Source organism: Dendrobates tinctorius, unplaced genomic scaffold (assembly GCF_039654945.1).
Source record: "Dendrobates tinctorius isolate UK_male_01 unplaced genomic scaffold, ASM3965494v1 ptg000187l, whole genome shotgun sequence".
In the NCBI taxonomy this organism is placed as follows: domain Eukaryota; kingdom Metazoa; phylum Chordata; class Amphibia; order Anura; family Dendrobatidae; genus Dendrobates; species Dendrobates tinctorius.
Window position 1 is genome coordinate 687,501 of NW_027361854.1, and position 14,264 is coordinate 701,764.

At 48.3% G+C, this 14,264-nt stretch overlaps 2 protein-coding genes across 3 annotated transcripts in view; both read right to left on the reverse strand.

Moving 5' to 3' along the window:
- Positions 1-12,734, reverse strand: part of SUOX (sulfite oxidase) — a 47,357-nt gene extending 34,623 nt beyond the window's left edge. Inside the window, exons 1-2 of one of the 2 annotated variants that reach the window (XM_073552201.1) lie at positions 12,623-12,734; positions 568-610 (exon numbers count right to left, since the gene is read on the reverse strand). In XM_073552201.1, coding sequence (XP_073408302.1) covers positions 568-602 — 35 coding nt within the window. In that variant the 5' untranslated portion in view covers positions 603-610; positions 12,623-12,734. Of the gene's footprint in view, positions 1-567; positions 611-12,059; positions 12,372-12,622 lie in introns of those variants that run through there. The other variant, XM_073552202.1, reaches the window with a different exon arrangement.
- Positions 801-7,484, reverse strand: LOC141055590 (uncharacterized). Its single transcript, XM_073552243.1, has 4 exons — positions 6,941-7,484; positions 6,589-6,745; positions 6,130-6,477; positions 801-906 (listed from the first exon to the last, which is right to left on the reverse strand). The coding sequence occupies exons 1-4, from the start codon at positions 7,053-7,055 to the stop codon at positions 801-803; spliced, it is 726 nt and encodes a 241-aa protein (XP_073408344.1). The 5' UTR covers positions 7,056-7,484.
- Positions 12,735-14,264: the final 1,530 nt, after the last annotated feature.

Consider the following 14,264-nt stretch of genomic DNA (forward strand, 5'->3'; position numbering starts at 1 on the left):
AACATACAGGATAGCAGAAGTCTACATCACTAGTGTTACTTATTAAACCAGACAGCAATGTTGTAACCCCCCCCACACACAATTTCATGCTGAGAATTCTAGCAGAAAGTAAGCAAGTCATAAGTGTGCAATCACCACATTCTGTGCCTATATTAGCGTAACCTTTTAAGTTAGCCATGTACATTGGTTTATACAATCGTGGTTTCACTCTGTGATCCCTCCATCGCCAGAAGAACAATGGCAACAACCGACAACCACACGCAAGCTGTAACGACTAGTATTCAGGAACTCAGACCACTAAATGCCATGTCGTCTACTAATCTTGGCAGCCATAAGAGGTAAACAAATTGAGAGTGCCCCATGTTTGCCTCGTCATCCTTGGCATCTTGTTTGCTGGCGCCAACTTGTATTTACCCATAGCTGCCACGTCTAGCCTCTTATTTAGGACATTTAATTGGCAAAAGTCTACACAATTGTATCCCAAAACATAGTTGAAATGCAGAAATAGAAAATCTGATGCCGTCCCTATAGGTACCCCAAAAATAGAAATAAAAATGGATTGCTTACCTATGTGGCTTGGTCAGGCTGCATAGCAGGGCCATGTTTTATCCTAAATTAAAAGCAAGCAAATTATTAGGTTTAAAAAAAAAAAAAAATAATACAACATGTGAGTATATTCACAGAATGTGCTGCAGTTGATAAATAGGCCATGTTTGTTTTTTATACAAGTCTCAATTTTTTTTAATTCTCTTTTCTCTGATGAATATGAAAGCAACAATCTTGACCAAGCAACTTAACCTTTAGAGAGCAGATTTACAGCAGCTATTTAGACCTAGGAAACTGCTGCCCAGAGAGGTTATTGGCTTGTATGGTAAAGTAGACTCTCTCTGACCTGTGTGGAGGTAGCTGTGAATAGAGCGAGGAGTAGGAGAGCTGTAGATACTGAGCCATCGGCAAATGTAAACTCCTCTTAACGTTTTTAGTAATCTTTGGTCAATATCATTCGTCAAGCTAAACTTTCTCATCTACGGTCAGCTTTAGGTGGCGCTCTCTCAGCGGTGTCTGGACACACTACAGCTTATATATTTCTGATAAATGAAACATGAACAGCAGACACATCGGGGCTACAACCTCCTCATAGGAATACACTGACATTTACAGTTCAGGAACAGGATGTGTACACAAGTGGAACGGGAACTCTTCAGAGCAGACCCTAGCTTCCCAAAATGGCTAATTCATTTACCAGCCTAAGGAAACATCATCTGATAACTACCAACACAATCCTGGCATGAGCCACAAGTTTGGAATATCTCCAGTAGGAGAGGCAGTGTATAGCTCACAAGGAATCAATACAACTGCTTATCAGAAGTGAGGACTGATAACCTCAGCCGCTAATTGTGGGATCATAAACTTCACTACATCATTTACCACATTGCTGCAGGGTCACAGGGAGTCTAATAACACACCAAACACAGATTTGATTTAATGAACAGCAATGTTAAAAGTAACTATATAATTTTTTTTTTTTTTTTTTTTTTTTTTTTTTTCACTTTTTGGAAAGAAAGCTGCACAAATCCTGTAAAATATTGCATAAGAGGCCACGGTCAAAGTTTGGTGAGTTTTACCTCAGTATTTGTTCCACTCCTGGTTTTTGCCTTACAATCAGAGGAAAGTATAAGAGAAACACGTCACCCACTCCTGGTTTTGGCTTACAAGTACTGATGTGAAATACTGACCAAATACTGGACGTGTGCAGATTGTCAGACTGCTCAAAAGTATAAGGGAAAAAAAAAAAACCCACACACAGGCAAAGACAATTTGGGATGTTAAAGCCCCTGAAGACATCAGTCTAATATATAGGGGAGCCTTGAGTAACCTTAGTCTAACGTCTTAAGCTCTCCATACACTTTAGACTAACGTGTATGGGGGCCTCCAAACTCTCCTTACAGGTGAAGTGGAGAAATAAAGATCCAGCATGTCTGATTTTTAACAGCCAAGCCTTTAGCTCTGAGATCAGCTAGGGGAGTCCAGCAGTGTCTCAGAACACAGGAGTATTCAGCAGGGCGAGCGCTCCTGTATGTGAAGGAGTCAGCCAAACCGCTGCTCAGCTGACATTTTGTCTCTAGGACCCCTTCATATGAACAATTCACAATACTAAAAGATACCTTGATCTGAAAAACCAACATTAAAATGCAAAAAGAGAAAGTTCCACTTCCTCAGCACATGGGTGCCAATCCCACCAAGTGATGGACAACCCAAATGTGGCATCCAAGGCAGAGGACCGTTAAGAAGTGTATAGCTGAAAGATGGAGTAACATACTAAATATATTATATATAACACACACACACACACACACACACTAGTAAATTCCACAGCACTTTACAAACGTTATACCATTCATAAAATTCTTTAGTTCAGGTCTCCTTTTATAAAGTTAATAGAGCTCTCAGAAATAAAGTATGAAATATAAGAAAACCTATGAACAGTTGTACACTGTGCCATCTTTGATTTATTCACTTTTTCCTAGTCCCCTCCTTTGGATACCCAATTTTGATTAGTCTGGAGGAATGACTGATCCTCTCTGCCCATTCTGGTGAGTAAAAGTCTGTTCACTGCCAAAGACCTTTGGCAAACAACCCAAGAACTCATACTGTAACATTTGTGTTTAAAAACAAAAACCCCTCACATTACCCTGTGTATACGATCAACGCAACTACTTACAATTTAAGAACATCTTGATAACACACTGGCTGCAACACAGGAGGAAAATTAAGTGTAAAGAAAGAAAGTATTTTCCATGTAGATTTTTTTTTTCTTTTAAAGACCTATGGGGAAATGTTTATTCATTTATCAGCAGTGGCAGAAGCTTTCGGGGGACCGCACCCTCTACAGTATACGGATAAAAGATTAAGAACTAGCAAACAAGACGGCAAGCTCGGCTACACCCAAAATAAAACTCCGGCTATATTCAGAGATAAAATAATGGGGTAGGCTCATCAAGACCGGAGAAGAATCAGCTGGAAGCATTAGGCTACTTTCACACATCAGGTTTTCGGCGTCAGGCGCGATCCGGCGTCGTGCCGGAACGCCGGATCCGGCAAATGTTTCGTAAAACCTGATGTGACGGATCCGGTTTTCTGCTGGATCCGTCTTTTTCTGGACAGACAAAACCGGATCCGTCTCATCCGGTTCATCCGTTTTTCGACGGATTACGCCGGATCCGGTTTTTAAAATTGACCCATGTGGCCTTCCGAACGGGATTGGCTACTGGAAAACTATATATACCGTGTTCCTACAGCCCTTCTTTGACAGGTTGTAGAGGAGAAAGTGCAGGTTGGAGAGAAGAGCAAGTTACTGGCGAAGATGGATGTTGTCATTGGAAATATTTTGAAGAATTTGGCGGATTTTACAGCGGAGGCAAATCGTTTGAGGGTGATTGTTCTGGAGAAGGAGAGAGCGAGACAGCAGCGCATCAGGCATCGTAGACGACGTTTGTGGATCCACCCCATCACAGCCAAGAGAATGACGCGTGGGGTCTATTCTACACTATGCATGGACCTTCGACGAAACCCGGATAAATTTTTTGGATATGTTAGGATGAAAATGGAGAATTTTGATTACGTGGTGGAGCGCATTGCACACCTCATAAGAAAAGCGGACACCTATTGCCGCTTCTCTGTTTCACCCACAGAGCGTCTGATGGTGACTTTAAGGTAAGCCACATTTATTGGATATGATCGCATCAGAGCACACTTTCACAGCAATCTTGTTGGTGGTAGTTTGTATCTCCAAGTGTTATAGGTCAGTTTTGGTATGTAATGCTGTGATTTAAAACTAATTTATTGTTTTTTAATTCCCCACAGATTTCTTGCAACTGGAGAATCCCTTTCGTCACTGCATTTCCAGTACAGACTCGGGATTTCCACCATATCTGGAATTGTGAAGTACACATGCCGTGCACTGTGGGACTCCTTAGCTGAAGAGTTTTTACCAGAGCCCACAGAGAGGTGGATTGAAATTGCTGACAAGTTTCAACAGATATGTCAGTTTCCAAACTGCTTGGGCGCTGTGGACGGGAAACATATCCGCATTGTAAAGCCAGCTGGATCGGGATCGGAATATTTCAATTACAAGAAATATTTTTCAATTGTCCTCATGGCCATCGCTGACGCGGAATACAAATTTATTGCGGTTGATATTGGGGCCTATGGCCGCTCCAATGACCCTCAAGTTTTCAAACTGTCTGCCATGGGGCGTAAACTGTATGGAAACACCTTCCAGTTCCCACCACCTAGACCGCTGCCGCAAACATCTGGTCCACCTATGCCATTTGTCTGTGTAGGGGATGAAGCCTTCCAGCTGTCAGAACACCTTTTGAAACCATACTCTAGCAGAGGATTGACAAGACCAAAACGCATTTTTAATTACCGCCTCACAAGAGCAAGAAGAATGGTTGAATGTACCTTTGGTATTCTGACAGCCAAATGGCGGGTCCTATTGACTGCGATCAACCTCAAGACAGAAACTGTGGACGAGGTGATCAAAGCGTGCGTGGTACTCCACAATTTTGTTATCTGCAAGGAACCCATTTCCATTGAGGACACCTCTGAAGAAACCACCTTGCAAGATTACCATGACATTACCACTAGAAGTTCTGTGACGGTTTCAGTAATGAGGGACAATTTTGCACTATACTTTATGTCACCTCAAGGCAGAGTACACTGGCAGGATGACAGAGTGTGAAAGATTTGTGCCCTACCAAACTTGTGTACCTTCTGTACCAACAGTATATACCTTTGCCAACCAAAGTTGGCTATCTTGTCATGGTCTCTATTTTTAGCTTTAGGCCACAGGTGTGTACCTGGTTGTGTTTTTTGCAAAGTATTTCACCTTTTAACAAAAGTTGTGTACATTGTTAGGAAATCACCAACAATAAACACAACTTTTTAGGTGAAATACTTTGCTTCAAACACAACCAGGAACACAACTGTGGCAAAAAGCTAAAATTTACCCACAGTTATATACCTAGTTTTGAATACCATTTCACCTTTTAAATACCCTGTATTTAACCTTTCTCGCCGCAGAAAGAAACGACAGACAACCAGTGTAAAATAATTTAACTTTTATTGAAAAATGTTTTTTTTAGTAAACTTTTTTAAAATTTTAATAAACTTGTTTAATAAAACTTTGAAACTATAAAACTGAAACCATAAAACTGGTCATTTTTATTTAAATACACACATTATAAATCTGTGTAGTGTGTGGTGGAAATACTGCTGTAGGGGCTGCGGGACACTTCGACACTGGGAGTGTGGAGAGAGGACTGGGATCGTGGTGGGGAAGGAACAGTTAGAGGTGAAGGTGTGGAAAAAACTACAGAATGGGTGGACATGTGGGAAGCAGAAGAGGTGGTGGGTGGTGGAGTGGAGTGGAGGGTTGGGCAGGGACTGTAGGAGCAGATGATGATGGCAAGTTGTATGGGGAAGGAGTTTGGTACGGGGCAGGTTGCTGGAAGTGGGGAGATGTCTGGTACTGGGGAGGTTGCTGGTGCTGGGGAGGTGGATGGTGCTGGGGAGGTGGATGGTGCTGGGGAGGTGGATGGTGCTGGGGAGGTGGATGGTGCTGGGGAGGTGGATGGTGCTGGGGAGGTGGATGGTATGTAATAGGAGGGGGAGGATGGAAAGTGGCTGGAGGTGGATGGTATGTAATAGGACGGGGAGGATGGAAAGTGGCTGGAGGGGGTGTAGATGTAATAGGAGGGGGGAGGATGGAAAGTGGCTGGAGGGGGTGTAGATGTAATAGGAGGGGGAGGATGGAAAGTGGCTGGAGGGGGTGTAGATGTAATAGGAGGGGGAGGATGGAAAGTGGCTGGAGGGGGTGCAGGTGGAGGAACTACTGTGGTGGGAGGAGGAGGAGGTTGGGAGGTAACTTGCTGGAGAGCAGCGTGGCATGAATGCATTACATGCATCTGCTGGGCAGGAGAGAGCGTTTCCATGCGCTCCACAACAGACCTGAAAAAGGTGTGGTTTGGCGAAGATCTTGCTTCTGAATGCATGGTTTGCAGAAGTGTCTTCACCTCCAGAATGCTGGAGTTGATCTGCTGAAAGCCTGCGGAGATTTGCTCTGACAAGACTTTTAGACAGTTCTGGAAAGATGCATTCAGATGCAAGAACTCTGGCGCATAAGTCTTTTCCTGACCCCTCTGCCGCTGCCGCCCAGTACCCGCAGGTGTACTAGAGGTGGCAGGGGCAGAAGGGTGGGGTAAAGGGAAAGCGATCTCCTCACCAGCAGCTTCATGTAATGTAGGCGGCCACGATGCTCCTGTGCTGGTGGATGGGACAGATGGGTCGAATGTGTTGGAAGGCTGGGAAGGTGCAGATGTACCGGGGCGGTCGAAGTGTCCCTCGGTGCCGGTCTCCTCAGGGATCGCCTCAGAAGGGTTCAATCGTGCCGGCTCCCGAGTGCTGCTCACCGTGCTGTGGAATAAAGAGAAAAAAAAACAATTAAAATACTGACATGGTATGGCCCTGGCTGAAAAAAATTTTTACATCTAACATTTTTTTTCACATGTGGTGTGTAATATTTACCTTCTGGTGACCATTGTTTCCCGGAGGAACGACAGGGCTTCTGCGTACTTGTACTTGCTCCTGCATCCTCCAGATCCACTCGGGGCCCGCATCTCTTTATTGAACTCCTTCTTGAAACGATCTCTCACAGACCGCCACCGATTCACAATTCTGTTCCCTGAAACGAGAAAGGAGTGGTTAGTATACAACATCAGTGTTTCCCCAAACTCCAGTCCTCATGGTCCCCAGGGGTCATGTTTTCAGGATTTCCATAGTAAATAGAAATCCTGAACACATGATCCGTGGGGACCACGAGGACTGGAGTTCGGGAAACACTGGTTTACATCAAGCAACCGGTACTGTATATACTTACGCTCTTTAATCTGGGCCCGAGCTTCGAGGTCCTCCCAGCGGCCCACAAGGAGCGAACAGATTTCCTCCCAGTGTCGTCGGGTAACGATCAGGTCAGCGTGGCGGCGGTCAGCCATATTCCAGAGCGGCTCCCTTTCTCTGACGAGATCGATGAGGCGGTCCACATCAATCCCTCCATCCTCACCGTCAGAGTCGGGAGCACGCTGTGAAGGCTGTTAAAGAAAAAGACAAAAATAACATAATTAGCCTCCACAAAAGAAATGAAATAAAAAGTGGAAAAAAACAAAGAAAAAATATTTATACTTACACGCTGGTGACCGCCGCGTTGCTGTCGCCGATGACCCTGGGAGGCACTGCGATGACCTCTTGGCCGAGCACCAGATTGGGAAGACTAGAGAAGAAAACAAAAAATGTTATGTCTTTGGATGTAGGCATTTGTTTGCTGTGTGTGGTCTGCAGAACATTGTTTTCTATGTGTTGTGTGTAGTGTGATGTTGTGTTTCTGCGTTTGATGCAAAAAACTTACCAATTGTGAGCCCACTCCAGGTGTCTGTCCACCCCTTCCTTCTTCTTCTGGGAGCTCCTCTTCATCTTGTGATTCCTGTTTTGAAATAAAAGGCAATGAATAGACATATATTACAGAGAAGATGGATTTTGGAAATAAAAACTTACCGTCAAACGCTGACGATGCGAGGGAGGGCTCCCAGAAGATGATGTGCTGTCTTCCTGGTGGCCACACTCCATGCCTGTGGGTGGTGTTCCAGCTGCTGCCATTGCTGCTGCTGCTGCATCTATTGGGCGGCTGTTGAATAAAGAGAAACAAAGGGCCAATGAATATCTTGATATTCAATAGCCCTAGTTTGGAGGAATGGGTGATTTGATAATTACCGTCTCTCATCTGCTGCTGGCCTCCCCTCCTCAGCATGTTCTATTTGCTGCTCCATTTGGGGTGGTGGTGGTGCGGATGGTGCTGCAGTGGTCTCCTGCCTTCTCCAGCTTCGCTTGGTTGCTTTCTTGGGTGGCATGTTGAGTGTGGCTGTGGGTCCCACTGTCTTGCTTTTATATATGTCTTGTGGGCAGAGCTACTGAGCATGCTCAGACCAAAAAACCGGATCCGGCGCATTGCGGCGCTCATAGGCTTTCATTGTGTGAAAAAGCCGGACGCGCCGGATCCGGTGTGTCCGGCTTTTTCGCCGGAGACAAAAAACGTTACAGTCACCGTTTTTTCCAGACGCCGGATCGCGACACATTGCCGGATCCGGCGAAAACCGGATGAAACGCATGGCCATCCGGCGCGATCCGGCGCAAATGCAAGTCAATGGGGGGGAAACCGGATCCGGCATTGCATTTCGCCGGATCCGGTTTCTGTCAAAAGCGCCGGATCGCGCCTGACGGCGAAAACCTGATGTGTGAAAGAGGCCTAAGAAACCGAAATCAACGGCCGACCAAGTAATGCATGGAGGGGCCAGTGACCATCTGAAGTCTATGGGAGCATAGTCTCTTCACAGGTGTCAGGGGGAGATAAGGATCCGATAGCTGAAACCACCAAAAAGTGCATGAAACAAAGGCAGCTTCATGGTCTCTAGTGCTGTATGCCCATTTACTCCAACTGTGCACAACGGTCTTCACAGTTGTGACTCCATATGTACTCCCAAACAATGAGGAGGAAGCCGAGGAGCACAAGGTCAATATGGCCTCCGGGCCCAGACATCAGTTACATAATGTCTAGATTATTAACAGGGCAAACATCTAGTGAATATCAGGGGGTGGTGGAATGTATGAGGACTTGACATTCTGCAGTAAAATGTACTCAACATTTAAAATAGAAAGGTGCTGAAAAAGAAAGAAGAGGGACACTATCCCATGGTATACACTGCAATCAGGAAACTGAGTACATGGAAGTCCGTAATAACTATTGCTCTTGGGGGGAACAAACACACAGGATAAAAGGCACCAGTGCTATTTAAAGGGAATCTGTCACCCCTTTTTTTGAATATGAGCTGCCGGCACCGCCATCAGGGGCTTATCTACAGCATTCTGTAAAGCTGTAGATAAGCGTCCAATGTAATCTGAAAGAAAAAAAAAAAAAAAAAAGTTAGGCTATACTCACTGGGGGGCGGTCCGGTTTTGGTCTGAAGGGTGTCACGGTCTGGTCCGGCGCCTCCCATCTTCAAGTGATGACGTCCTCTTCTTTCTTTCCCGTCGTGGCTCCTGCGCAGGCGCTCTGCCCTGTTGAGGGTAGAGCAGAGTCCTGCAGTGCGCAGGTGCCGGGAGAGGTCTGGCGCCTGCGCACTGCATTATTCTGCTCTGCCCCCAACAGGGCAGTGCACCTGAGCCACGACAGGAAGGAAAGAAGAGGATGTCATTGCTTGAAAATGGGAGGCGCTGGACTGTGACACCCATCGGACCAAAACTGGACCGCCCCTTGGTGAGTATAAAAACTCTTTTCTTATCTTTCAGGTTACAACGGGGGCTTATCTACAGCTTTACAGAATGCTGTAGATAAGCCCCTGATGGTGGTGCCGGCAGCTCATATTTGAAAAAAGGGGTGACAGATTCCATTTAAGCTGATGTATGTGCATACTCTATTGGTTTTTGAAACCTGTTGCATACAGTGTAGTAATGTGTGGTGAGATTTCTATAGTGCATTCCTGTCCAGGTAACTGTTTATATAGCAAAGAAAAGCACACAGGGTATAAACCGTTTTACAGTCAGAAGTTGTTGCAACTGGTCACAGCTATGCCGATTATACACCAATAAAGATGACAACTTTTTCCCCCCTTTTTTTGCCGCTTGTTTCTTAGAGATTAGGACATTACTCACTGTAGACCTATAGCATTTCTTCAACCTACGGTAGGTCTTTGTGCCCCCTCACATCACCCCTCCATTACCCCATCCTGCATGTGACTGCTTTGCATCACATTGTTGGTGGATGAAGGTAAAATTAGGTGGTCATCAAATGCTGTGTTCAGGAATCATTCTTAATACATTTTATTTCTATTGCGCCAACATATCCAGCAGCATTCTTGCCATGTATTGAACATGGCCAGCACTTTGGTCTCCTGTACACACGTATGGATCAAGCTGCCACATGCTGCCGCTTGACCAGTAAATACAGCACAATACACCAAACTAGAACAAAACAAAAAAAACCAAAAAAAAAAAAAACAGAAAAAAAAACATTATTCCTGACATTTGGCCCTGAAGGCAGCACCAACGAGGGTCTTAAATAACCCCCCCCCAGAGGAAGAAAAAAAAAAAAAAAAAAAAAAAAAAAAAAAAAAAAAAAAGAGTTCTATACACAAAAATGCATAAATTTTTTTTTGTTTGTTACATCAAAAACATTTACATAGGTACAATAAAAAAAAAAAACAAAAAAAAACCACAATGGTATTTCACATATGACCCTAGTGATTATAACAGATCCAGGGCATATATCAAGCAGGTATTGTAAGAAAGGCACGAGAACAATGCTAAAATAAGATCAATATCAAATATCATACAAATATTCAATATTTTTGCAGACGATTATGCCCATCAATTATGACTGAAGTGGCGTTCTACATATACAGGGACCTTGCCCTAACTCCCAGCCAAAACAACCGCTGAAAAACAACAATGATAGTACAATATAGAACCAGTGCTTTAATGCTTACCCATTTGGTACGGTGCCCAAATGCCCTGGAGCCACGTGTCACCCCAGATGCGCGTTTCGCATTTGCTTTTTCAAAAGGGTCTTAAATAAGCGACTGGTCAAATCAATGTAATCACAACAGTGCAGCAAGAGTCACGTGATCGCGGGTGGTAAGCACAGGTGCGGACAAAGACAGAGGAGGGCCCCTGTGCAATAACAACTACTCTGGAGGTGGCAGTGGGCGCCCTTACCTACTGGGCCCCTGTATTGCACCAATGTTATGCTGCACAAAGGCAAAATTAAAACTGGAAGTATGGTAAATTACACAAAGGGCAGTTCAAAAGCTTTCGCTCCATTGGAGGGAAAAAAAAGTGAACGTGGGCAGTTTTTCCATTTTTGAGATCCAAGTAATCAGTAAATGGAGACGTACAGCTGTTACTAGAAGATTGTATCCAGTTTAAGCCTCTGTACCTTGGCATGCCAGAGCCGGCACAAGGAGAGACCCCTAAGGCTGTGTGCAGATGCTGCGGAATCCGCACGGATTTTGCAAAAACCGCAGATAAACTACAGATCAAGAGACCTGCGGATTATCTGCGGTTTTGCCTGCGGTTTGGTCCTGCGGATTCACTATCTCCACAATGGTGGAGATAGGAACCCGCTGCGGATTCCGCAGAAAGAATTGACATGTCACTTCTTTCTGCGGTTTCAAAACCGCAGCAAATCCTCGCGGATTTTTCCGCAACGTCTACACAGCGTTTTTTTTTGACCATTCATTTGAATGGTACTGTACACCGCAGCTAAAACTGCTGCAGGTCCGCAACGGCCAAAACCGCTGCGGAAATGCAGCGGAATCCGCAGCGTGTGCACACACCCTTAATATCCAGTGTAAGGTAATCACTTCAGAGAGTCCAGAGGATTACAGAGCTTGGATACAAGTGTGGCAGACGAGCAGCTGCGAGAAGCGCCACAGATGTAGCCACTTTACCTCCTGCATGTAACAAGATGGCCCAGGAATAATGCATCTGCTCCAACATCTGCCAACAAAGGGTCAATGTATAGAATAAAAAGGCTAGAACTGGCCTGAGCAGCCGCTGCAGAGCGCACCGTCCCCCGCTGCAGAGCGCACCGTCCCCCGCTGCAGAGCGCACCGTCCCCCGCTGCAGAGCGCACCGTCCCCCGCGCAGCCATTTATCGGAAGGAGCCCAGACGGCAGACAGCAATCTGGGGCCAAATTCACACACATACCAATTATTTTTTTTTTTTTAGTTCTTGGGAGCTTTTTCCTGCTTCAGTTCTCAATTGCCCTCAATAATTGCCAGGCTCCTTGCCCCCCACATCAGCTACAGACCTGTTTTCCCATTTTTTATACCAATAGAGGAAAAAAAAACAAAAAAAAACCCCACACATTCAAAAGAGTCTTTGAAGCAGAAGCCGTCCCCTCCTCCCCAAAGAGACAAAATAGAGCCAAAACCCCAGTGAGACTAACCCGCAATATTCCCGGTAGCCGCCCGTTCACACACAGGCTCCGCAGACCGAACACGGCGCAGTTTTCAGAGCCGGGCAGCGGGCGGATACTCGGCGACCTATGGGAAGAGCGGATCCTGGGCACCGAGCCTCACTGCCAAACCATAGCGCTGGGGACTGCACCGCCTAACCGCACACCGACCCGCAGAGCAGTGTGCACGGGGCTGATGGAGGGGGCACCGGGCCGTGCAGGGGGGCGGCAGCAGCGCCCTATCCCGGCGGCAGCGGCAGCAGCGCCCTATCCCGGCGGCGGCAGCAGCGCCCTCTCCCCAATCCCCTCAGTATTTGCAGAACTGGAGTCGCAGCTTTTAGGTTTCCAAACAGCAGCTGTGTCACCACAAACAGCAGGTCCTCCCCGTCCCGCCTGTGACAGCCGCACACGTGTCCCTGTACCCGGAGCTGCAGCCTCCTCGCCGCTCCCGCAGGCTCCAGAGGGGCCTCAGAGGACGATGGAGGAGGACGACGCCCCCCACAGGCGCTCAGCCTCGATGCACACGGCTGTAGCACGGCGCCGCACACAGGTACCTGACTGCGGAGCGCGTCTTCTACGCCGCTGATTGATGGAATCGCGCAGGAGCTCAGCCGCGATCTGCCCCTTTATAGGGACACCGAGTGACGTCACAGGGGGCGGGACCACACCCCATTTGACCCTTTCAAAGCGTTTCAGCAAGTGGAGCAAAGAGAAGTTCAGTTCTGGAGAACAACTGTGTGCAGGAGAGTCAGGGCACCACAGTGACACACCACAGGCCAGTGTAAGGCCACGGTCGCACACCACGGGCCAGTGTAAGGCCACGGTCGCACACCACGGGCCAGTGTAAGGCCACGGTCGCACACCACGGGCCAGTGTAAGGCCACGGTCGCACACCACGGGCCAGTGTAAGGCCACGGTCGCACACCACGGGCCAGTGTAAGGCCACGGTCGCACACCACGGGCCAGTGTAAGGCCACGGTCGCACACCACGGGCCAGTGTAAGGCCACGGTCGCACACCACAGGCCAGTGTAAGGCCACGGTCGCACACCACAGGCCAGTGTAAGGCCACGGTCGCACACCACAGGCCAGTGTAAGGCCACGGTCGCACACCACAGGCCAGTGTAAGGCCACGGTCGCACACCACAGGCCAGTGTAAGGCCACGGTCGCACACCACGGGCCAGTGTAAGGCCACGGTCGCACACCACGGGCCAGTGTAAGGCCACGGTCGCACACCACGGGCCAGTGTAAGGCCACGGTCGCACACCACGGGCCAGTGTAAGGCCACGGTCGCACACCACGGGCCAGTGTAAGGCCACGGTCGCACACCACGGGCCAGTGTAAGGCCACGGTCGCACACCACAGGCCAGTGTAAGGCCACGGTCGCACACCACAGGCCAGTGTAAGGCCACGGTCGCACACCACAGGCCAGTGTAAGGCCACGGTCGCACACCACAGGCCAGTGTAAGGCCACGGTCGCACACCACAGGCCAGTGTAAGGCCACGGTCGCACACCACGGGCCAGTGTAAGGCCACGGTCGCACACCACGGGCCAGTGTAAGGCCACGGTCGCACACCACGGGCCAGTGTAAGGCCACGGTCGCACACCACGGGCCAGTGTAAGGCCACGGTCGCACACCACGGGCCAGTGTAAGGCCACGGTCGCACACCACGGGCCAGTGTAAGGCCACGGTCGCACACCACAGGCCAGTGTAAGGCCACGGTCGCACACCACAGGCCAGTGTAAGGCCACGGTCGCACACCACAGGCCAGTGTAAGGCCACGGTCGCACACCACAGGCCAGTGTAAGGCCACGGTCGCACACCACAGGCCAGTGTAAGGCCACAGTCGCACACCACGGGCCAGTGTAAGGCCACGGTGACACACCACGGGCCAGTGTAAGGCCACGGTCGCACACCACGGGCCAGTGTAAGGCCACGGTCGCACACCACGGGCCAGTGTAAGGCCACGGTCGCACACCACGGGCCAGTGTAAGGCCACGGTCGCACACCACGGGCCAGTGTAAGGCCACGGTCGCACACCACGGGCCAGTGTAAGGCCACGGTCGCACACCACAGGCCAGTGTAAGGCCACGGTCGCACACCACAGGCCAGTGTAAGGCCACGGTCGCACACCACAGGCCAGTGTAAGGCCACAGTCGCACACCACAGGCCAGTGTAAGGCCACGGTGACACAC

Excerpts from the sequence above, each read along its gene's own strand:
- LOC141055590 (XM_073552243.1), bottom strand. The coding sequence starts at position 7,055 with ATGGCTGACCGCCGCCACGCTGACCTGATCGTTACCCGACGACACTGG. Across the intron at positions 6,478-6,588 it reads GAAACAATGGTCACCAGAAG|CACGGTGAGCAGCACTCGGG; the intron begins GTAAATATTACA and ends TTTATTCCACAG. Across the intron at positions 907-6,129 it reads CAGAACTGTCTAAAAGTCTT|CTACCTCCACACAGGTCAGA; the intron begins GTCAGAGCAAAT and ends CTCTATTCACAG.